This window comes from Mus caroli, unplaced genomic scaffold (assembly GCF_978045245.1).
Source record: "Mus caroli unplaced genomic scaffold, Mus_caroli_1 scaffold_13, whole genome shotgun sequence".
Classification (NCBI taxonomy): domain Eukaryota; kingdom Metazoa; phylum Chordata; class Mammalia; order Rodentia; family Muridae; genus Mus; species Mus caroli.
The window spans coordinates 61,614,969-61,638,421 of record NW_028227268.1 but is presented as its reverse complement, the minus strand read 5'-3'; the positions used below and the strand labels follow the sequence as shown (position 1 = coordinate 61,638,421).

Sequence of the window (23,453 nt, the reverse complement as noted above, 5' to 3'; positions counted from 1 at the left end):
AACCCAAGACTACCAGCCCAGGGATGGCACCACCCACAATGGGCCCTCCCTCCTTGATCACTAATTGAAAAAATGCCCTACAGATGGATCTCATGGAGGCATTTCCTCACCTGAAGCTCCTTTCTCTGTGATAACTCCAGCTTGTGTCAAGTTGACACACACACATACACACACATACACGATGCAATTTCCATTAGACAAATGTTGAGAGAACCCTTTCCTTGAGAAATGATAGCTGAAAACTCCACAAATTTGACAAAAGAAGCAGATATCCAAAGTCAAGTCCAAAGACTCCCCCAGGATGACCAGAGGAAAGCCACACTAGATACAAAGAAACCTTCAAAACTCCAAAACAAATAACAGAAAATATTACAAGCAGTGTGGAGCAGGCCACCATCGTGGACCAGGGAGTTCTACTTAGATTACGCTGAGTGACTGAGCAGAAACACACTCAGGAGGAAGTGGGTGATAAAGTCAACCTGCTGCTTCAGGAATAGAGTTCCATCCAGTACATTGTGGGAAGAAAACCTGTGCGTGTGTGTGTGTGTGTGTGTGTGTGTGTGTGTGTGTGTGTTTGGGATTGAACCCAAGACCTAGAAAAGCAATCTATCACTAAACTGTGTATCTAACATACAACACTTACTTTAAATGTAAATAGATTAAACTGAAATCAAAAAGCACAGAGTAGCTGAATAGATGTTTTTAAATCGAGATTGAAATATAAGCTGTCTTCCAAAAGACACTCTAACATAAGAACATATTGGAAATGAAAGGACAGAAGTTGATATGCCATGCAGATGACAAACCCTGAAGAGCAAAGCTCGCCATTCGCAGATGACAAAAAAAAAAAAAAAAGCTTCAGTCAAAAATCGTCACAGAAATGAACTCAGCATTACGTAATCAAAGTCATCTCACCAGGAAGATGTAGATGATAAATATGTATGCCCAACATCTACGAACTGCAAATGGGAGCACTCAGTGGGAGCACTCATTCCCAGCCCACCCTCTTTGCTCTTCTCAAGGGCATTCTCTTTGACCCAACATCCTTGCTTCCACCAATAGCCACAGAAGCCCAAACCTCGATTCACTAATGGGAGAAACTTAAGTTGCTAGGGTGTGATCTAGGGTTAGATGCTGTATACTTCCATGTGTAATATGACCTGATGCAATTGCTTTGGTCATAATTTAGACAAATACCTGCAGCAGACAGTTGAAATTCATTTTGCCAGGCTTGCAAGATGGTTTGGCGGGTAAAGTGCTAGCTGGGCATGCCTTACAGCTATGCCATTTGAGGGGTTCTAGGATCCCCAGGGGGGAAAAAGACATGGCTGGTAGAAGTGAGTCACTTCGTTACATGGAAGTGAGACGTTAAGGATGATAGCCTGACTATACTTCAGATCCCAGCTCTGCTTCCTGATCTGCCAACCTGTGACACACCTCTGCCCCTTACGACAGCCACCATGGACTCTCTGCCTCCCCACAGGGACAGACTGAAACCGGGAGCCCACACAAACCATTCCTTTATTAGGCTGTTTCTGCCAGCCACCTCACCACAGCAATGAGAACAGTGAAGTGGGGCACTTCTCCTCATCACCAACACAGAAGCCAGGACCTGGGACAGAAGCCACATGATGCTCATGAACGCAATAGGAGGCCATCCCAGATGCCAGCACCATGAAGGGCATCGGAGCTCTGCAGCACTGCTCACTAGCATGGCGCATGAGTCAAGACAAGAAGCCAAGGTCTGAAATGGAGTGTGACAGTCACCACAAATAGACTCAACCAGCCAAGGACTTAAAAAAAAAAAAAAAAAAAGCTGGCTCTACTGAGAACTCATCAAGAACTAGAAGTGATTGCTAATATTTAAATCTGAAGAATTATAAATGCTTTTGAGATTCCAACCTGAGTGTTTTTCTACTAAACCTTGAAGCAAAGCACCAATTGATTTAAAACATCTTAGGGTAAAAGAATGAAGATATCTGTGCTGAGTGTGTTCTGCCACAATGCTTGAGCCCGTGGAATTCACGGTGAAGCACTCTGCTATCTTTGCAGCAGCTGGCCCAGGACTTTCAGACCACGATGAATGTCACATTCACCATGGCTTTTGCAAAGATTTCCTGAACTTGCCCCCAAGAACTTTCAGCTTTCCCTTTTCTGCATTCTCCACTTACAGACAGCTGATTGGTCGGCATCTTTTGCTGAAAAGGCTATCCTTTTTTTTTTTTTTTTTTTTAATCGCAAAATTGAGGATGAGAGAAACAGTCTTTGGGGGCTAAGAGCAAAGCTGGTGTTTGGTACTAGGAAATTGCCCCCAAGTTGGGTGAATTAAGCCCAGGCAAAGACACAGCTAGAAAAAGATGAACATTAAAAACTGTGTTTGGGCCGGGCAGTGGTGGCACACGCCTTTAATCCCAGCACTCGGGAGGCAGAGGCAGGCGGATTTCTGAGTTCGAGGCCAGCCTGGTCTACAAAGTGAGTTCCAGGACAGCCAGGACTATACAAAGAAACCCTGTCTTGAAAAACCAAAAAAAAAAAAAAAAAAAAAAACCCTGTGTTTGGGAGCTGGTAAGACAGCTCAATGGGTAAAGTGCCAGCATGGAACCTGGGACTGGAGCCCGTAAAAGCCAGATGTGATGCTGTAACCCATAACCCCAGTGCTGGAAAGCAAGGCAGGTGGATCCTTGGAGTTTGCTGGCCTGCAAGTCTAGCCAATCAGTGAGCACCTGATTCACTTAGAGATTCTGACTCAGAACACACACACACATTTAGTAACTGAACTTGGAACACAGCTCAGATTTGAACTAGCAAAAGAAAGAGCAAATGACCCTGAATATGAATTGGAAAAAAAAATGCCATGGGCAAAGAGATGGAGATTGAGAAAAGGAAGGAAGGAAGCCAAAGCTTCAAAGGACATTGGAATAGTTTGCAGAATAAGGAATTACCTCATTCTCTAATCATAAATAAAATCCAAATCTTTAAATTACTCTAACAGGTTACATATATTCAAGGGTCATGTGCAAGCAGTGGCTAGCTTGAGGCTTTGCGTACACAGTACTGCTGGTGAGACCCAGAAGTGTCCAGCCAGCTTGGAAGTCCATCTGCACAAACAGACTCTGTGAAGCGTCCTGGGGTTGCCATTCTGGGGTCAGGACTTAAGTCTGCAGCAGGCTAGGAAGACACAGAAAATGACGGGGACACAGGTAGGGAAAAGAGCCCTTCCCCCAATAGTCAGATTGAAACCACTCACCAGCTGAAGCAAGACCCCTTCATATCAGCATCTGCTGTGAAGGGCGGAGGGGGAGGAAGAAGAGTCTGCTACATGTAGATAGTTTATTCCAAAATAGCAATGGCCTAGGCTCATGAAGGAATCTGACTTTGGGCTGGTCATTATTCCTTTCCCCAGACATTTTCTGGGCAACTCCAACAAGACACTTAGTGGGTGTGCCTACCTTCCTGCATCCCTGGGGTCTAGATCCTTGCACTACAGTTTGCAGTCCTGTGACCTCTTCCACCCCCCTCCCAGGAGGGACTCATTATAACAGCTTCACATTGCTCGACCAATCAGATATGACAGGCAAAGAGGGCAGGTGACCCCCAAATTCTCTCAGAGACATCCACACCCATGCTCTGGGGTACACCTCTCTTTCTCCTAAACCTGTGCTTAAAATCCATATTAAAATACCTTTATTAAACCCCAACTCTGCTTCATACTAACCCATCCAAAAATTCTCTTTTGGTATGGGTCTATCATGCAACAGAGAAAAGTTGGGGAAATGGGGACTGAATAGAATTTGATGAGAACAAAAATCTCTCTGAAAATAAAGCCACTCAAGGCCTCAGGGACCACAGTATCCAGAATTCACCTGGGCAAAACAGTGACGTTTCTAAATGGCAGGGCAGCCCTCATACTTAAAACCCCAATTTTCCTATGACAAGAAACTTCTGTTCATTGTCAGAACTACCCCTCACAATGGAAATAATGGACGGACAAGAAAAGCCCTAAGGAACCTCAGCTAGGCCACAGGGGCTAGCTAACAATTCTATAGCTTGTCCCCACTCCTTTGTATTCTCCTCTGAGGAAGGGTTTTAAAGCACCCCCCACTATGCCCCACCATGTTGGGCAGGTGGCATTATCCAAGATGTGTTAGAGGCCAGGCGTGGGGGACTCATGTCTGTAATCTCAGCACCCGGGAGGCCAAAGGATTGTAGAGTTCAGAGCAAGCCTGGGCTACACAATGAGTTCTAATCCAGCTTGGTCTAGAGTGAGGTCCTTTCTCGACACCCCTCCCTGCTGGTCAATGACAACTCTGAGAGATCCAGAGCCTGTCAGCAGGGCTCCTGACATGCAGGAGTTCTCAGCACAGGGTATCTTCCCTGCCAGCGTTGCCAGGGACCTGGGGACAAGTGGATTCTATTGGAGCAAAGCTGTGGAGGGTAAGAGATTCGGTCTCCTTGTGGTGTGTAGGAAGCCCAGGGGGCCTGGGGGCACTGTCATTCAGGAATGAGGTAGGTCATGCTGAGTATTCCTGCACACACCATCCTCTGCATAAGTAGAACAGATGAATCAGACTCTGCAAATCCATCCGGTGCTCTTCCTGGGAGGCTGCTAACACCCCTCTGCTAGCCTTGCTAAAGATGAGAGGAGCCCCACAGGCAAGCTTCACACTGTCCTTTGAGCTCTTGTCTGACAGGCTGTGGATATGGGTTGAGACCATGGCCTGTACCCAATTTAGCCCAATTCTCTCATACTGTGTTCGGTGCTTAAAAGGACTTCTCTTTTCCCTGCCAAGCCTGAAATACAAAATCAGAAGGACCTAAAAGGTCCTCCTTGGGAGCCTACTGCCCCATCAACAGACCAGAGATTTCATGGACAGAGAGAGAGGTGTTCTGGAGAAGAGTCAGGCTCTCCCCATATGGGGAGGGCTCCTGTCAGTGTTCTGATGTGACCATCAAAGGAGAAGAAGAATTCGTCTGAGCTCATGCCTTCCACACAAAGCCAGCTCCTCAGGAGCCGGGTTCCCACCAGCCCTGTATTCTCCAGACTAACTGATACTGGGCCATTCTAAAATGGCTATTATTGTCATAGACAGCCTTGGTGGCCTGTGTTAGTTTTTCGTTACCATTACAACCTGACATAACCAACTTGTAAAGAAGAAAGCCTTACTTGGGCTTCCAGCTTCTGAGGCCTCAGCATAAGGTCGCCCCCACTGCTTTGGGGCCCGTGGTGAGACAGTATCTCAATGGCACACAGGCAAGCTTCTCCCCTCACGGTGCCAGGAAAGCAAAGAGAGAAGGGGCTGGAGTCCCAGTATCCCCTTCAGTGGTACATCTCAATGACCTAACTCCCTCCCACTGGTTCCCATGCCTTAATATCCCACCAATAACACCATGAGACTAAAATCAAGCCTTTAACATGTGGGCCTTTGGGGACATTGGTCCGAACTCTAACATGTTTGACTTGGATTAGTGATTTTAACCACTTTAAGACTCACAGTTTACTAAAAGGGGTACATTATTTTTCTAACACTGCTCTGTTTTTCTACACTACCAGTCTTGAGCCCCAGAAGTATGTTTTCACCTGGACAGCATTCCCAGGAGAGATGTGATCTGTAAAGACTTGCTAGGTACAGTCGTTGATAGGAACAGGGCCAGGCAAGTGTGGCTTTGGGAACAAAGGGCAGGTCTATCATACAAACAACGTAAGGTCTTTGACACTTGAACAGCTCTTTCTAAAGGTTAAATAAACCACTTGCCCAGGACTGACTGTGTTTCTGCAGGTCCTAGCCATGTGGTCCCAGCGTTCTATCACCCTGGGGTCAGGATATTTCAGATGCTGTGACCCCTGCTCTCAGATAGACCTTGCAGTGACCTGTGAAAACATGCACGGTGGACGATGCTGCGGAGTCCTCCTGCCTCGTCCATGAGCATGCCCAGGTCACAGGCTGCATCTACCTGGCCGTACAGACGAATGTGTGATGATTAATTATCTTTGTCAACTTAGCTAGATCAGGATCAGCCAGCTCAATAAAGCACATCTCTGTATGTGTCTGTAAAAGCCTCCCAGAGAGAATGAGAGAGAAAGACATGCTCTAAATGTGGATGGACCATCCTGTGGGCTAAGGGCCCAGACATAATAAAATGGGGCAAAGGAAAAGGGAGAGGGGGGTGAGAAAGAGACAGTATTCTCTTTTCTTGCCTCCTGGTTGGCCAGGAAGTGAACAAGCGCCATCCACCTCAGCTCCTCTCACTATGGGCTGTGCCCAACACATAGGACTAAGTGACCATGAACCAAGCCCTCTGAAACCATGAGCAAAGCCAGTCTTTCCCTTTCAGCTGTCTGCTCAGGTGCTGGCCACAGAAACAAAAGTACAACACGGGTGGGATTTCTTTTGTCTCCGTAATGTCATTACCAGATCACATAGGATCAGCCCTGTGTGTTGAGTGTGTATTAAGAGAACCACCTTCCTTCTTTTCCACATTGGCAGAGAGAATGTTCTGCTTGGCAAGAGACTTTATTAAAAAAAAAAAAAAAAACTTCTTCCTCAACCATATGGGTTCTAGATTTCAAGTATTTTTAGGTGGGCGGTGAGCAAGTGGTTTGTCATGACATGAGCCCAACTGTGTGTTCCCTTGCTGCTCGACAGCTAACTGGTATTTGTCAGTGTTGCTTATGGCAACACCCCATTTCAAAGTAGACAGGTCTGTTGGTTGGTTAGGAAGGCAATGCCATGGTAACAAATCAGCTTGGTGTCTCATTCATTCAAGGCAGTCAGAGCTCCTGGTTCGTGATGTGGCTTCCTGCGAGTCAGTGGAGTGGGGCTCTTGCACGTGTCAAGGGGCTTCAGGCTGCTGGCTCTTTGTGCCTTGTGCACTTGGAATCTTCAACATGAGGGAGACTCAGAATTAGGAGCTGCAAGGTATAGCAGCAATCTCTAACCCAGAGACTTGTGACAAGAGAATCTTGGAGGCCTGGGTTACAATCTGGTAGATCATAGAACAAATGTCGAAAACCCAGTACTAGTTTGGAGTATTGTTTAAAGGTATCTCGGGACTCATAAACACTTGGCCCTCATCAGACCTGTAAGAGCTGGGGCCCGGGTCAGGTCACTAGGGATACAACCCTCTGTAGGAGTTAATGTAGTTCTTATGAAACCCTCTCTGGCTTCCTATCTTTTTACATGAGGACTCCCTCTATACACCCTCCTCCCACACCATGCCAAGCACCACAAAATCCTCAACGGAGCCAAGCTGATACCAGTGCATGCCCTTGGACCTCCAAAACTGTGAGCTCAAGAAACTTCTCTTGATAACATGCTTGGCCTCAAGGGTTTTACTGTAGGAATGAAAACTGTAATCACACACACAGAAGCCACCTAGGGTCAGAAGGTTGTCTGGGGGTCTGGAGAGACCTGAAAGGGCTCTGCCCATCAAGGAATTCTGACATCAGAAATCCTGAGTTCGGGATGGCGAGATGGCTCAGTGGGTAAGAGCACTGACTGTTCTTCCAAAGGTCCTGAGTTCAAATCACAGTGTAGTTGCTGGTTTTGTGTGTCAACTTGACGCAAGCTGGAGTTATCACAGAGAAAGGAGCCTCCCTTGAGGAAATGCCTCCATGAGACCCAGCTGTAAGGCATTTTCTCAATTAGTGATCAAGTCGGGAGGGCCCCTTGTAGGTGGTACCATCTCTGGGCTGGTAGTCTTGGGTTCTATAAGAAAGCAAGCAGAGCAAGCCAGAGAAAGCAAGCCAGCAAGTAACATCCTTCCATGGCCTCTGCATCAGCTCCTGCTTCCTGACCTGCTTGAGTTCCAGTCCTGACTTCCTTTGGTGATGATCAGCAATGTAGAAGTGTCAGCTGAATAAACCCTTTCCTCCCCAACTTGCCTCTTGGTCATGATGTTTGTACAGAAATAGAAACCCTGACTAAGACAAATTGGTACCAGCATAGTAGAGTATTCCTGTGACAAGCTGACCGTGTTTTGGGGAAGATTGTGGAAGGACTTTAGAACTTTGAGCTAGAAGAGCCATTGGTATGTTAAGAGCTCTGTGGAATGTTCTGTAGGAGCTTAGAAGATAATGTTGAGAACAGTGCAAAAGATGGAGGCCTGGCTTGTGAAATTTCAGAGGGAGATTAAAGACTCTTATCAGGGCCATTGCTGTTTTGATTGTGAATATTCTGTGGTTTTGGTTATCTGGGGCTGAAGAATCAGCTGTGATTAACAAGATACCAGAACTACTAAAGCAAAACCTTTGCATTACTGGGACTATTGATGCTGGTTTGCTGGAGTTAAGAAATTAGCAGTGATTAAAAAGAGACCAGCATCATTGAGGTGAAATCTTCTGGGATGTGTTTTCTGAGAGCACAGAGGCTGTGTTCCAGAGATAGCCAAGGTTGTACCTCGTGCTGCAGCGGGACTTGGTAAGGTATAAGAGTCACCCACCTGGTTTTAAAGGCATGAAGGGGTCATGAAGAGCAGATGAAGCTCGGTACTGTGAGAGGCCGCAGACAGCCATTGGTGAATGCGCAGCCTCAGTTGCAATTGATGACCCAGAACTTTAAGGGGTCATGTAAAGAAATTGAGGCTTGGCACCATGAAGAGAGCCTATGAGAGGCTATTGGTGAAGCCTAGTTATAGCAGAGAACAGCAGTGTTTTAGAGATGCCAGACCCAGGAGAAGACCACAAGAACAGCAGCAGCAGTGGAGTACAGGCATCTGAAGCCTAGAAGACAACATATGTGCTACAAATGGCAGAGCTGGAGAAGTGACCCAAGCCCTTGGAGGAATCCAGAAGATCATGAGTTGATCCCAGACATTGGCCAGTTGGAGTTTGATTGTGACTGTACCCTGGTATTTTTCCCTCTTTAAGGAAGAAAGTATTTTAGTGGAGTTCACAGTGAAGAGACTTTTAATTGTAAAACAACTTTGAATTTTAAAAGAGATCTGATGTTTTAAAGAGATTTAAATTTTAATATGTAAGAATTGCAAAGACTGTGGGACTTTTAAAGTTATTTAGATCTTGGGGATGAAGAAGAAAGTAAGGGTTAAGGCTTAATAGTGATGTGTTTGTGCATCAAGTTGACACAAACTGGAGTTATCACAGAGAAAGGAGCCTCCCTTGAGGAAATGCCTCCATGAGACCCAGCTGTAAGGCATTTTCTCAATTAGTGATCAAGTGGGGAGGGCCCCTTGTGGGTGGTACCATCTTTGGGCTGGTAGTCTTGGGTTCTATAAGAAAGCAAGCTGAGCAAGCCAGGAGAAGCCAGCCAGTAAGTAACTGTATCAGCTCATGCTTCCTGACCTGCTTGAGTTCTAATCCCAACTTCCTTTGGCGTTGAACAACAGTGTGGCAGTGTAAGCTGAATAAACCCTTTCCTCCCCAACTTGCTTCTTGGTCATGATGTTTGCACAGGAAACCCTAAGATACCCAACAACCACATAGTGGCTCACAACCACCTGTGACACCCTCGTCTGGTGCTTCTGAAGACAGGTACAGTGTACTTATGTATAATAATAAGTAAATCTTTGGGCTGGAGCAAGCAGGGACTGAGCTAGCAGACTGACCAGAGTGGAGTGAGCAGAGGTCCTAAAAAAATTCAATTCCTAACAATCACATGAAGGCTCACAACCATCTGTACAGCTACAGTTACCTGTAAAACGAGTGCCTTGCTGAACTGTATCACTGGCCCTAACTCATTTGTTAAAGTCGCTTGGGTTCGGAAAAGCAGGTGTTTCCACAACAATGCCATTTTCTCTACACTGGCATTCATCACATGTTGGCTTAAAATATTTGAAAGAAAAAAAAAAGTCCTGAGTTCAAGTCCCAGTTTGTCTGTCACTAGTAATTTCAGCGACACTGAGACACAGCATTTCCCTGAGCTTCTATGTCCTCCTCTATACAAATATATATTGCCCATGCCGATGGCATCCCGGCTTAAGGAGAAGCTGCTTGGGAACCAGGCTTTGAAAGATTCAAGGCCAAAGACAAACATTCTCATTCCCTGCCTTATACCCCCCCACACACACTCCAAGAAGGCTCTCTAGCTAAGCCAACTTCTCCCATCTGTTCAAGTTGACCTTGGAGTTTCCTCCAAGTTCTTGTGGGAGGGGGCTCCTAAGCCATACAGCACCGCCCTCGAGTCCTCGAAGGGCCTTATGTCCTGAGCCTGCCAGCCCCGATCTCTGGAAGGCTTTGCAGTTCATGTGTCTCCCAGATGACGGTGGAAGGGATCTGTGATGTGCTCAGAAAGCCTAGTTCCACCGACACTACACACTGTCTAGACCCTGTCCCCATGCATGGCCTAGTTTCCACAAAGAGTCACCCTCATTTGCCCTTGCCCCACCCAGCCTCTTTCCCAGCTCCGGGATGTCCCTATGTTGTGTATTTGTCCATCGGTCCTAGACCATATCCTCTGCCACGCCTCAAAATTTCCCTGAGCTGGACATGTAAGCAGAAGCATCCAGAAAGGAACATGTTGATTTAGGCAGAGCCCTCAACAGCACATCTCTCAATATCTGTGTATTGGAAGCCAGATCCTCTGCATCTCCCCTGGCCAGCTGGTCAGTCTTATTTGAGACTCTGTCTTGGGTCTGCCTCTGTGAAATGCAGAATTTGGACAGAGCGAGCATGTCCTGATTCTGAGACTGGAGGTAGGACTGGGAGGAGACTCCAGTGTGATGTACTGCCTAGACCTGCACAATGGATCTTGGCTTCTCCCTTTCCCAGGGTCTAACCCAAATCTTCCTGCTCATGCCTCCTCCTAGCTTCTGCTGCAACAGACTTCAGCTCCCTACTGACTGACAGGATCATCAGAATCAGCTTCTCCAAGGACCCACGAGAGGATCCAAAGTTCCAGCAGACAAGCATACAAAGGTAGCCGTGTACTTGGCTCTTGGCCAAAGCCTCCAAATGCCAAGCCAGGGCATGGTATGCCTGAAATCACTTTGAATTTCAATGTCCCTGTCCCTACATGCTGATAATGGAAACCCTTGTCACCTCCTCCCTACCCCAAATTCCTTGGAAGGCCAAATTCTTGTTTCAGTAATATATTAAGAGGTTACCATTCACACGCACACATTTTATTTTTATATAAAATATAGGGTCATATGCCCAACATCCTTTATAGTTTAACAGCCCAGAAGTCTCTTTAGAAATCTCCATCCCCCGAGAGAGGCTCCCTGCCCACAAGCTCTCTAGGGGCTTGTTGTTCAGAGAGCTGCATCAAGGGGGTCTTACAGTATGGCACAGAGGCCCCACAGCTCAAGCTTATGTTAAAAGACGGAGCTCATTTCCTGCACTTTCCCTTACCACACTTTGGCAGAACCTGGCACGGACTGCTTTAGCACAGAATGCAATCGGAGGTGTGGTTCTTTGGCATGTAATCTGTGTTGATCCATCCAAATGGGCTTGGCACAGGGCACAGGCTTAGGAGGACTGCAGGAGGCTGGGGTACAGGGCGGTTCAGGACACACATCTGGACACCCAACTGAAGAGCAGGAAGGCCAGCCAAGCCTGGCCTTCTGGAGCAGTTTTGGAAACAAGTCACCACTCCAGAATTATAGCTCTGTCTATCATTCCCACCCCTGCTCTGTGACCCCTCCTTTTTCTTCCCTGTTAGGGGGGCTCCCAGCTCCAAAGTCAGTTATGCTGGGACCCATCCCAACTGTAAAACGAACGGGGTTCTGGATCCAGGGGCAAATTTCCAGCCCAGGCCCTCCAGGGAAATAAACTGGAACTGGGTAGAGGAGGAGGTGGGGCCTTATGTGGTGGGAGATCCTAGGTTCCAGTGAGTAGCAATTATCCAGAGCCAGAAACAGGCCTTGCACCCTATCCGCTGTACTCCAAGTATAGCTTCGTGGCCAGAAAGCCTCCTCAGGTTTCTGGACCCACCGTAAACCCCGAGCTCAGCCAGTGTTTGACATGGGGCATTCAACAAGGCCAGTATATACGTGGTCCCCTCTGAATCCCTGATGTCTGCACCCTTCCTACTGCCTTTCACGTATTTCATGCTTCGACATATGTCCGCTATTCCTCCTGGAGTAGGGGCTCTCGGTCCCCTCCTTGAACTCTCTCATCTTCCTCTTTCTCCATGCAGCCCACAGTCGCGGCCAGCCCAGCACCCACACCACCCCCAACCACAGCAGCCCCGGTAGCCCCCACCGCAGCCCCAGCTGCTACCATCCCAGCCTCAGCAGCCAACGCGGCTGCTGCCATGCCTGCGCCCACCACACCCCCTGCCAGGCCCATGAGCCCAGCACCTACAGCGCCCCCTACCGCGGCCAGGTGGCCACAGAAGCGCATTGTGTAGGAGTCCATGAAGGCCTTGGCTTCTGCCTGCAGCTCGGCTTCCAGGGCCTCCAAGGTCTGCTCTCTCTCCTTGCACAACAGAGCCACACCATGGCGGGCCAAGATGGCATCCTTCTGGGTAGAAAGGAGGTTCCTCATCGTGTCAGGCAGGACTCGTAGTGCAGAGAAGATGCGCTTGGTGGCTATGTCCTGAGGCAGTGGGAAGAGGGGAAAGAGGGTGGTCCACCTGGGTCCTCGGGCATCCTCTCCTGCACACCCTTGCCAGCAGACCCTGAGGCTCACCTGCTGTCTCACGTACTCCTCGAACTCCTTCTTGGCGGCTTCCACTTTCCTCAGATCATGGAGCTGAGCAGCCATCTGTCCACAGGAAAACCCAGGCTGCCTGCCTCTTTCCTCCTCATCCAGGGATCCTCTTGGTTCCTCATCTCCGCTTCCAGGACATGCAGACCCCTACCTCAGGTCACCCTCCCTGACCCTAGCCTTCCCGGGGAGAGACGCTCATTACCTCATCGGGAGAGCTGAAACTGGGCCCAGTCTTCCCCATCCAGCCAGAGAGATTCTGCAGAGACACCACAGACAGGTCAGGGATGGTAGGGGCCTGAAGAGGCCGGGCTCCCCAGGAACTTTTCACACCTTGATCTCCTGTGCTAGCTGCTGCCCTGTGAGCAGGCGTCTGTCTCCCCTGGCCACGGCGCGCCCCTCACTCCAGTACCCTTGACAGCGGCTCTTAGCGTGCTGAGGGGCTGTGCTCAGCACGTCCAAGATGTAGGCCCGGAAATGGTGGGAGAAGTCATCTTCTGTGTCTGAGAAAGGGATTCCTTGGGCTGAGGAGCCTGGGCCTGGGGGAGATGGGGCCAAAGCTGGGAAGGCATGCCAGGGAAGTCTCCACCCCTGGAACACTTACTGCCTCTGGGGCTGGCTTGGTCTTTGTTTACCCACTGCCTCTCAGGAGCAGGGAGGAGGTAACAGCGGGCCCGTTTCCCGAGGAGCAGCTCCTGGACCTTGGGATATTTGCCGGACAGCTTCTGAGAGATGGATTGCACAGATCTCTGAGTTGAGGAAACAGTCTCCCTCTGTAAGCACGCTCCTGGGACCCCACCCAGCCTCCTTCACCTGGGCATCAGCCTCTTCCCTCTGCACTGCTTACCTGGAGTATGTCACCCACGTGCCCTTGCCCTGACTTATTATGATGGGAAGAGTCTCGGACTAAGAGATCCAGATGCTGGAAGAGAAAGGGTCCTGACACCGGCAGCCGGGATTGGTGTGTCGGGATTGACGAAACTAGAAATAGATATCTTACCTGGATTGGTACCATCCCATAATGTTTGCCCATCACCTCAGCCACGTGAACGAACATCTAGAAATAGGTACAGAGAAATTTAGGGTTGGACTACTCCAAGGGCTGGAGCCTGTCCCATAAGCCTTCTTTCTAGCCACCCCGGACCGCCGTAGGAGTCAAGATTCCGGCTTCCAAATTGAAGATTTTCTAGCCTTGCTCCAAACCAGGTGCCACATATTCAACCTTCTGAAGCCCACTAAGCCAATCCAAGTGTCATAAAACTCTAAGCCTGAAAGGGAAGCCATGATTTCCCTTTGTTCCAGCCCTCCTGACCTTGTGGTCAGAGTGTGTGAGGCTACCTCACCTCTAGATAGCCCAGATCGGTGTCCTTCAGCTCTTGGGAGGTATTCAGGATCTGCAAAGAAAACAATAAGATGCAAGAAGACTTGCAGAAGTGGGAAGGGTCCTGTGAAGAGCTCCTGAGAGGCTGATGCATCCCAGAATGCAAGCCCAGTCCAGCACGAGGCCCTCTTCACCTAGGTGCAAGCTTCTTCCAGACTTAGATTGTTGTGTGGTCCTGTGAGTCTCCAGTCATCCCCTAATCTTATCACTGCACTTTTAGAACAACCCATCTGTCCACCTTCACCAGGAACATCTTCTTCCTTTCAGAAGCACCTTCTAGAACCCTCACGGACGCTAGACACCCAAGCCTGTAACACTCTCTTGGTTGTGAGGGAAGCCGAGAAGGGCGTGCAGGGTGGCCACCCTACCCAAGCGCCTCTCTCACCTGGTAGGAACTGAGCATCATGGTGAGAGCACAGAGCTTGACCCTTGTCTCCTTGCTCAGTTCTGGGCTCATGACATCCCCCGTGTCCACTAAGAACACAGCCACCTATTAAGGACGCAAACCAACGGGTTAGGCCTGTCTTGCTCTGCCTAACCCCTTTCTTGGTCCTTACCCTGGAGATGCCCTTCTCCTTTCTCTCTCCTTCCTGCCTGCCCTCTTCCCTCCCTCTCCCCTCTCCATGCTAACTTCCATCTACTTTTCTCCCTCACCTTCTTCCCCTCTTTTCCCAGCAGGAAGGGGTGACTCCACATCCAGATGCCCCTCGTGAGGCCGTTAGCACCCCATCTGATCCCAGGCAGAGACCCCTCTGCTCTGGGCCTGCCGCTGTCACCAGATTCCTAAAGGTGGAGAAGAAGGTATCAGGCGGTCCTTTTCTACATCCCCAGAAACTCAGCTCCCCTCCCAAAGTCAGCCTAGGGCTCTCATTCTGCAACCTCCTGCCAGCCCTGCCCTCACCAGGCTTGGTAAGCCACTGAGCAAGTGGTCCAAGAGGAAGGACTTTCCTGAGTGCTGCTCTCCCAAGACAGCCAATAAGCAGACGGGTGTGTCCCTGGCCAGTGGATGCTTCAGGCAACGGTTTATGGCGCCCATCCTGAGGATGAGGCCTCCGGAGGCATTGATTCGTACCAACAGCAGACGTTCTGCCCTCACGGCACAGGTCTCCTGGGTGGGACAGAGAGGGGTCCCCTGAGCATCCCAAATGGAACTGACCCCCAAGTTGAGAGTCCAGCCTGGAACTCTGTGCCCCTGCTGGACAGTACAGAGTAGGTCCAAACTTAAACCATTATCTGAGATCTCTGCATGCAGAGATCGCGTCCCTCACCTGCAGTGCAGGGGGCAGTGGCCGCTGTGGTAGGAGTTTCATCCTTTCCCCTAGACTGCGGAGGCCCTTCCTTTGCTTACAGATCTTCCGGCATTCAGGACAGCATGGTAGCTCACAGCCTGGGATGCGGTGTGTGCTGAAGCATCGGATGCAGAAGTCGTGGCCACAGTCCAGCGAGATGGGCTCTCGAAGCCTTTCCAGACAGATGGAGCAGGTGGGCGGCTCCCGGGTTGGGGAGGGACGGTGTCCCAGGCCCAGTTCCAACTTGGGGAATGATGCATGGGACCTGGAGGGCAGGACATCATCCGAATGCTGGATGCCTGTTGGGTGCAGGGTTTGGAGGTCTGACAGCTTAGGGGTGAAGACCCCTCTATGTAACCTCAGCTTCCTAGGGTTGCCTAGAGACACAAACTCTACCCATTCCTCACTTCCTTGTGAGAGCAGCAGAACAGAGGGGAGAGGGTACCCCAGAGAGCAACCCTCAGCATGCCAGCCATGCAACTGTGGGTGAGGACCAAGGGAAAGATTAGCAGTGCTCTGGCTAGGGCTGTGGGCAGTCATTAGCAATGACTATCTCATCTACAAGGTACCCAGGGTCAGCACTCAGAAAACCCATAGACCACCAGCCTTTTTGTGGCAGAGCTTCCTCAAGGGGGGACAAACTACAACCCCAGCTGCTGGGATAGTCAAGAGAGGGCGGTAGCTTCCTGGCACCCAGGCAGCCATTCTGCAGCTGAACAGATGGCCAGGTTCTCAGAGGATTCCTTGCGATCTCTGATCTGAGCATCTGTAGCACCCACCTGCTTGTCCTGGTCCCTCCCTGCACAGCCTGGCCCATCCAGCCTTGTGCTTCCTCCCTGGGGAGAACCCTGTGGAGCGTGCAGCAAAGGAGTCTGCTGGACTGCAGAGATCCGTGCTCCTGGACCAGCCTCGCCAGCTGACCTGATAGGCCCACTGCACCAATCCCAGCCCAGAAGACCCGGTAGCTCACCAACTGTTGCTGCTGTTTCCCATGAAGCTCCGTTTGCTCTCCTAAGAGGGGAGGGGTCAGATTTAGAACAGAATCCAGACCCTGTCTTCCCGCTGGGTTTCCAGGGTCCTTCTACCCTTCCCCCTCCCAGGTGATTCTTTCCCACCCCCAATACCCCTTCCCGGACTTAAGACTTGCCCGTTTGCCAAGCCGATGACAAAAAGCAGTGACTGACAGGACGGGCCTCGGCATGAGAGGTTGGAATGGCAGAGGGTCCGATGCTCAGAGAGGAAACCTACAGAGACCTTTTCCTGGTAGGACGGACAGCTAGAGAAGCAGGTGGAGGGTGGAGCAGGGGGATGGGCTCCTCGGTGGCTCTGCCTAGCTGTCAGTGCTGGAGAATAAATGAGCCAGTCAGAAAAAAAAGAGAGACTGTAAAGGAGGGTGGATTCACCCCAGGGGGAGGAGACAGGGCTGCGGGTACCAGGGCTTCGGAGGAGGGATGAACCAAGCCCAGCTCAGAATCCCTGGCGGAGGCCGGGATGCAGGCAAGCTGAGGCGGTGAATCTCCATGGAGACGAAAGGGAAAGATAAGGACAGGGAGGGGGAGGGGAGACGGAGAGCGTGAAGCCACGTGGATGCACCTGGCACAGCAGGAAGAGGCTCCTGGTGGAGGCCAGAAGAGCACCACCCCTATGGGAGCAGTTGGGAGTCTTCGGAGCCCCAGGGCAGGGTGGGCAGAAGAAGAGATGTAGAAACTATGGCAGACCTGGAGATAGGGAAGCTTTGGGTCCATTCAATCCCATTACCTACTTTGAGCATCCACTGTATGCAGAGCTGCACGATGACACAGTGTTCTCTGTGACCCTCTCCCAGGGAATGTCACTGGAATTTGGTGTGCTAGCTTACCGAATTCCTCATCATATAGGGCTCTGCAAACACCCTGATGGTGGAGAACTATTTATTTATGTATTTCCCTACCAGGAGGACTTTTTCTCCATACAAACTTGTGAAGAGCCATCTCAAGACACACACACACACACACACATATATACAACTGGTTGCTTGTATTCAATGTATCTTGATAAAATCCACTCTATACACACACATATATATATCTTGACAATTGGATACTTGTATACAATGTATATTGATAAAATCCAACACACACACACACACACACACACCCTCTTCCCTGGACCCCTTCCAAACAAGTTCCTGTCTCATCTTCATATCCTTTTTAAAAAATTTTTAATAATTCACTGAGTCCAGTTAGTTCATCCTACGTGCACATAGGTGTAAGACAGTCTACTGAAGCACGGCCAACCTACCAGGAGCCACACCCAAAAGAAGAGTGCCTGTCCTCCACCAGCAGCAGACACTTGCCAATAGCTCTTCAGAAGCTCCATTCATCGCTTCCTGGGGTTTTGCTGGGATGTTGGCTGGCCTGATCGTGTGCACATAAGCACAGTCGCTGTGAGTTCATGAGTGCATCTGCCATGTCTTGTCCAGAAGACAGCATTTCATGGCACCTCGAAGGCTCTTACCTTCTTTCCCGCCCTGTCTTCTTTGGGGTGGAGGGGAGAACGGGGTTGATAGAGATGTCCATTTAAGGCTGAACATTCAACAGACGCTTACTTCCTGCTGTAAGTCTGTTATTAACTGTGGTCCACTACGAGGAAAAGCTTCTCTGTTTTTGTTTAGGGACAGCGCTAACCTATGCACACGCACATAAGTATTAGAAAGCAGTTTGACAACACTTTCATTTAACAAGAAGCCATAGGCTTTTTTTTTTTTTTTTTTTTTTTTTGGTTTTTTTTTGAGACAGGGTTTCTCTGTGTAGCCCTGGCTTGTCCTGGAACTCACTTTGTAGACCAGGCTGGCCTCGAACTCAGAAATCCGCCTGCCTCTGCCTCCCAAGTGCTGGGATCAAAGGCGTGCGCCACCACGCCCGGCGGCTTTTCTTTACTATTGCTCGTGTTCGCCAACGTGTTTACTAAGGTCCCACGGATTCCTTAGCTTTGATCAGGATTACAATATCGGGCATGAATTCCCCTGTAGGGAGCAGGCCTCAAGTCCAATGAGAAAGTGGCTGGTTATTCACATCACTCCTACAGCAGTGGGCACAGCTTGCCTGTCAGGCCAGTACTGCAGGATCCAGCAACAGGTAAACACCACCAATGTCCTTTCTCCTGCCGTGTAACACCTTCCGTGAAAGGCAGTCAGCAGGGAGCAAGTCTCAGTCAGTTCTGTGTGATTCTTCTATGTTCTGCAACCAAAATGTGTGGGGGCTTCAGCATCGGAGTCCACCATTTAGTTGGAGTGTGCAGCCAATAGTACTGGCAATGGTCTGTGTTACTTTGGCGGCTTCTAGGTCCTCCTTGACCATAACCCACTGGGAAATGTCACACACTTTGCCCTAAGGTTCTTGTTTAATAATAGCTCCTGTCTTCTTGGAGTGACAGTGTCCCCACATGGAGTAACTCCATCTAAGTTTTTGTTTTGTTTTGTTTTGTTTTGTTTTTTTGTAATTAGATTACAAAGTAGTGAGATTCATACATCCCTAGTTTTGGTTATCGTGTGCCCACCCACTCCTCTCCATGACTGCCCCCACCCCCACTTACACCTTTAACCCTCTGTGTCCCTCCCTCTACTTTAGTATCACGTGTACTCTACTGTCCCCCTCCCATTAAGGCCACTTTCCCTCTCCTCCCTGTCTCTTGCGCCATTTCTGGCTTTCTGACCTCGACAGACACTTGAAGTGAAACACACAAATCTAAAACTTCAAAGCTCGGATCCACATAGGAGAGAGAGCGCCAGGAGATGACCTTTCTGTGTCTACGGATTCTCAGGGTAATTTTCGGTTCTAGTTTCATTCATTTTCCGACAAATGTCTCTTTGTTGTTGCTGTTGTTGTTGTTGTTGTGCTTTGCGGTTGTTGTTTGAGACAAGGTTTCTCTGTGTAGCTCTAGCTGTCTTAGAACTCACTGTGTAGCCCAGGCTGGCCTCTAACTCTGTGATCTACCTGCCTCCCAAATGCAATAATTAAATGCATGTGCCACCACTGCCCAACATTTTTTCCTACAAATGTCTTAATTTTGTTTTTCTTTATAACTGAATAGAATTCCAGTGTGTGTGTATGTGTGTCTCTGTGTCTCTGTGTGTCTGTGTGTGTGTCTGTGTGTGTAGCGTGCTTTCATGATCCATCAGCCTATAGACATCCAGACTGATTCCATTTCCTGGCTATTGTGAGCATGGACGTCCAAGTGTCTGCTAGTAGGATATGGAGCCATGAGAGTGTGTTGGTTAGTTTTCTGTTGCTGTAATAAAGCACCGTGACCAAGGCAATTTATTGAAGGAGTTTATCCAGGCTTACCATTCATTCCAGAGGGATAAGGGTCTACCATGATGTGAAAGTGAGGCCACAAGTGGCAGACCTAGCAGCTGGAGCAGGAAGCTGAGGGCTCACTTCCTGAACCACAAGGAGGAAGTAGAGAGAGAGGGGATTGGCAAGTGGCCTAAGGCTTTGAGATTCCCAAAGCCCAGCCCTGTGACATACTTCTTCCAACAAGACCACACCTCCTAAACTTCTCCAAACAGCACTAGATTTTGTTTTTCTTAGGTCTCAAAGAAGTCTGGGTGTCAGCCATATTCACCCTGGACTCCTCCCTCTACTTGCTTTCTCCCCCAGAGCTACAATAAAAGTTTTCCCCATGCGTTAGGAGTGAACATGCCTCCTCCTGTGGTTTCTTTCTTTTTTTTTTAATTTCCATTTTTGTTTTTGAGAGGCTTTTCTTAGGGGTGGGGAAATGAAAGTTGACATAAACCCCATTTGTCTCCATTTAAGGGCCAGGCCTGATTTTGAAAAGAAGGTGATAAGACACCAGCTCTAGGAACAGACCATGAAATCTGGAAACAAAGTCATAAAACCTCCTCCCAAAGAACAGCCTGGAGATCACCACAAAAATGGGGAAATATCTTATCTCAGGATGGGCCATCTGTGCTGGGCCATCCTATGTGCTATCTCATCCTATGGTTAAACATTCATGACATAGGAATGCAGGCCACTGACAACCTGTGACACCCTAGCATCCACCAATGAAATTTTAGATTACTTAATCCTCCTAGAAAATTCCCCTAATTCCCTTTAAGATGGCCTGCATGCCTTTGTCTGGGATCGCCTTTTCGAAGAATGGTTGCCCCACCACATGCTGGATGTTTCTGTAGAATAAATGTTCTTTGTCTTTGCATACCATCTGAGTCTAGGGTTTTCCTTCTGCAATTCGTGGACCCTTACAGAAACACACACACACACACAAACACACACACATCCAGCAGGCACACAGAGATAAAGACCCTCCACAGAACAGAGAAGGGAGTCTGGAAGCTGAAGCCCAGCCTCTCATTGAAGTCTTTGAAGGATTTTTCTTCCCCTGATTTAGATAGAGTTGGTCAGTTTGAAGGATGTTAGGATGGGTGGTTGATCCACAATTGTGTCAACTTGTCCTGATCTGGTCTTGAACTTGTTAAGCCAGCCTCTCAGTAGAGGCACGACTGGAGGGAGAAGAAGCCTGCAAGACCTTTGTTTTATGCTGCCAGCTTTGATCTTGGGTCAGAAGGGTGAGGAAGAAGTCGGCCATCTTGGAAGTTCACCATTTTTATTACCTAGTCATGGCCTTTCTCCCTATCTGTCTGCCTAGCAGGGAATATGTCTAACTCCAGTCCTCATTCCTCCCATTAGCGTTTACCCCAACTGCTATTAGGGACTTGGAAGCACTAACCAGGAGCTGCCAAAGGGGGTTCTGAGGGAAGAACAGCAGTCAGAGGGCCTCAGAGGAGGTCTAAGGTTTCACAATAAATCTTAACCAATGAAATTTAACCAATGGCAAAGATTCAGAACACAGGTGTGGTAGTTTGAATAGGTTTGCTTCCCATAAACTCCTGTATTTGAAGGCTTGGTCCATAGGGAGTGGCACTATTAGGAGATGTGACCTTGTTGGAGTAGATGTGGCCTTGTTGGAGGAAGTGTATCACTGTGGGAGTGGGGTGTCACACACTTGAGGTCTCAGAAGCTCAAGTCTGGCCAACATGTCTCAGTCCCCTTTTTGCTGCCTTCAAATCAAGATGCAGAACTCTCAGGTCCTTCTCCAGCACGATGTCTGCCTGCAATGCCACCATGCTTCCCAGCGCTAGACCTTTAAAACTGTAAGCCAGCCCCAATTAAATGTTTTTTCCTTTATAAGAGTTACTGAGGTCATTGTGTCTGTTCACAGCAATAGAACACCCTAACTAAGACGATAAGAACGCCATTATGACTGTGTAATAGTGTGTCTCCGTTGTAAAACATGATTCCTATGATATTACAGTTGAGCTTGCTCAGGTTAGCACAAACAGGAATGTCTACGGGCTGCCTGTCTCCCAGGACAGTCTGTCTCACCTCGGGCAAACAATTTCAGGAAGAAGAGACTGTAGGAGAGAAATGTGAACTGTAACAGCAACAATTTCCTCATCCCAAGCCCCTCACAGCACCCCTACAAAATCTTAAAGCCAGCCTCTTTTCTTAGCAAACTCCTCAATTTCCGGAGGGAGAAGAGGCTGTCCTTTCCTGTATATGTTAATAAACACAGTCCCATCTGTTGAGGGTCAGACTCTGGTCTCTTTGTGTGGCCCAGAAACCTAACAGTATCCATCCTAAGAACATGATTCGTGAGTGAGTTAGCATCTGTAACATAAAAAGTGAGACCAACCAGGCGTGGTGGCGCATGTCCTTAGTCCCAGCACTTGAGAGGCAGAGCCAGGCAGAGCTCCGTGAATTTGAGGCCAACCTGGTCTACAAAGCAAGTTCAGGACAGCCAGGGCTATACCGGGAAATCCTGTCTTAAAAAAAAAAAGTGAGCCTGTTAGTCCTACTATAATCCCTACTGACAGTGTCGCTAAGAAAATAATTAGGGAAGGCTCGCCCTTATTCAAGGAAGAGGACGGGTAAGGAAATCACCTTAAGAGCCATTGGTAGGCTCTGTCATAGACATTAGCAAGGCTGATGATGTCTTTGATGGCATTGTCCTCTATAAAATATACACATGGAAAAAGAAGTTTGGCTTGAGAGCTTAAGACAATCTTCACTGGCCAGTATAAAATGGCTAGTTGCCAAGGGCCAGTGTTCTATCAACAAATGCATCAGATGTCGAGGTAAATATCCAACCAATGGAGTGAGACTCAATCACACACCTGCATTAGGATTAAAACGTAAGTGAACTTCACACCTCAGCAAAAATTTCCCTCTCCTAGGCTGTAGCAACAATTGTTAGATTACAGGGAGAAGGGAAAGATATTTGAGAAAGAGGAGTACTAAGTGTTGTTTTATAAAAAGGTGGTATAATACAGCAGAAGGGAGGATCTTGAAGGGCCCACGCCAAGGCCCTAAACAATCAGCCACACACAGGCCTAGTATAAAAGGAAGTTTATTGGGGAATGGAAGGGGACATGTGAAAGGGGTAAAGGCAGAGAGAGGTAGGGGACAGAGAAGGATAGAAAGAGAGAGAAGAGAGGAAGAGGCTACCAGGAACACATGGGGAAAAGAGAACGAATAGGAGATGGAGAGAGAGTGTGTGTAGAAACAAGCAGTCTTATATGCCTGGCTCCTGGTTTGTACCTATTGAGTAGAAATGCAAGCTGATACTAGGTAGTAGTTGGGCGGAGCCCAGTAGAATTGTCTGTAAGCCAACACTAAGTCAAAATCATCCTTCAACCAAGAGATTGATTGTGGTGGTTTGAGTAGGTATAGCCCCCATGTATTCATGTGTTTGAATGCTTAGCCCATAGGGAGTGGTACTATTTGGAGGTATGGCCTTGTTGGAGGAAGTGTGTCACTGTGGGGGAAAACTTTGAGGTCTCCTATGCTCAAGCTATGCCCAGTGTGATACACAGTCTCTTTCTGCTGCCTGCAGATCAAGATATAGAACTCTCAACTCCTTTTCCAGTACCCTGTTGGCCTGCATCCTGCCATGCTTCCTGACATAATGATAATGGACTAAACTTCTGAACTGTAAGCCAGCCCCAATGAAATGTTTTCCTTTCTAAGGGTCGCCATGGTCATATTGTCTTTTCACAGCAATAAAACCCTATGACATTGATTATAACCAAAATAAGCCATAAGGGGAGGGAGGGTTCTGAAGAAACTCAGTCCTGCCAAACAAAGCAAAGCATCTATGAGGTGCGCAAAGAAAAACG

At 48.7% G+C, this 23,453-nt stretch overlaps 1 protein-coding gene and 1 long non-coding RNA gene across 7 annotated transcripts; one reads left to right on the top strand and one right to left on the bottom strand.

The window, feature by feature from the left end:
- Positions 1-11,039: 11,039 nt before the first annotated feature.
- Positions 11,040-16,789, bottom strand: Rnf112 (ring finger protein 112). Of its 6 annotated transcripts, none has more exons than XM_029483086.2 (16): positions 16,708-16,789; positions 16,422-16,617; positions 16,245-16,285; positions 16,054-16,122; positions 15,254-15,539; positions 14,887-15,093; positions 14,640-14,768; positions 14,371-14,475; positions 13,948-13,998; positions 13,605-13,661; positions 13,452-13,526; positions 13,209-13,353; positions 12,938-13,107; positions 12,810-12,863; positions 12,587-12,661; positions 11,040-12,493 (listed from the first exon to the last, which is right to left on the bottom strand). In XM_029483086.2, the coding sequence occupies exons 2-16, from the start codon at positions 16,473-16,475 to the stop codon at positions 12,023-12,025; spliced, it is 1,989 nt and encodes a 662-aa protein (XP_029338946.1). In that variant the 5' UTR covers positions 16,476-16,617; positions 16,708-16,789; the 3' UTR covers positions 11,040-12,022. The 6 variants fall into 6 exon arrangements, with proteins under 6 accessions (XP_029338946.1, XP_021033836.1, XP_029338944.1 ...); XM_021178177.3 differs by having other exon boundaries at positions 13,209-13,329; XM_029483084.2 differs by having other exon boundaries at positions 13,452-13,661.
- Positions 16,790-18,291: 1,502 nt separating this feature from the next.
- Positions 18,292-23,246, top strand: LOC115032329 (uncharacterized). The gene is made up of 3 exons (XR_003837999.1): positions 18,292-18,390; positions 18,976-19,076; positions 23,171-23,246. It is a non-coding gene; the product is annotated as an uncharacterized LOC115032329 (long non-coding RNA).
- Positions 23,247-23,453: the final 207 nt, after the last annotated feature.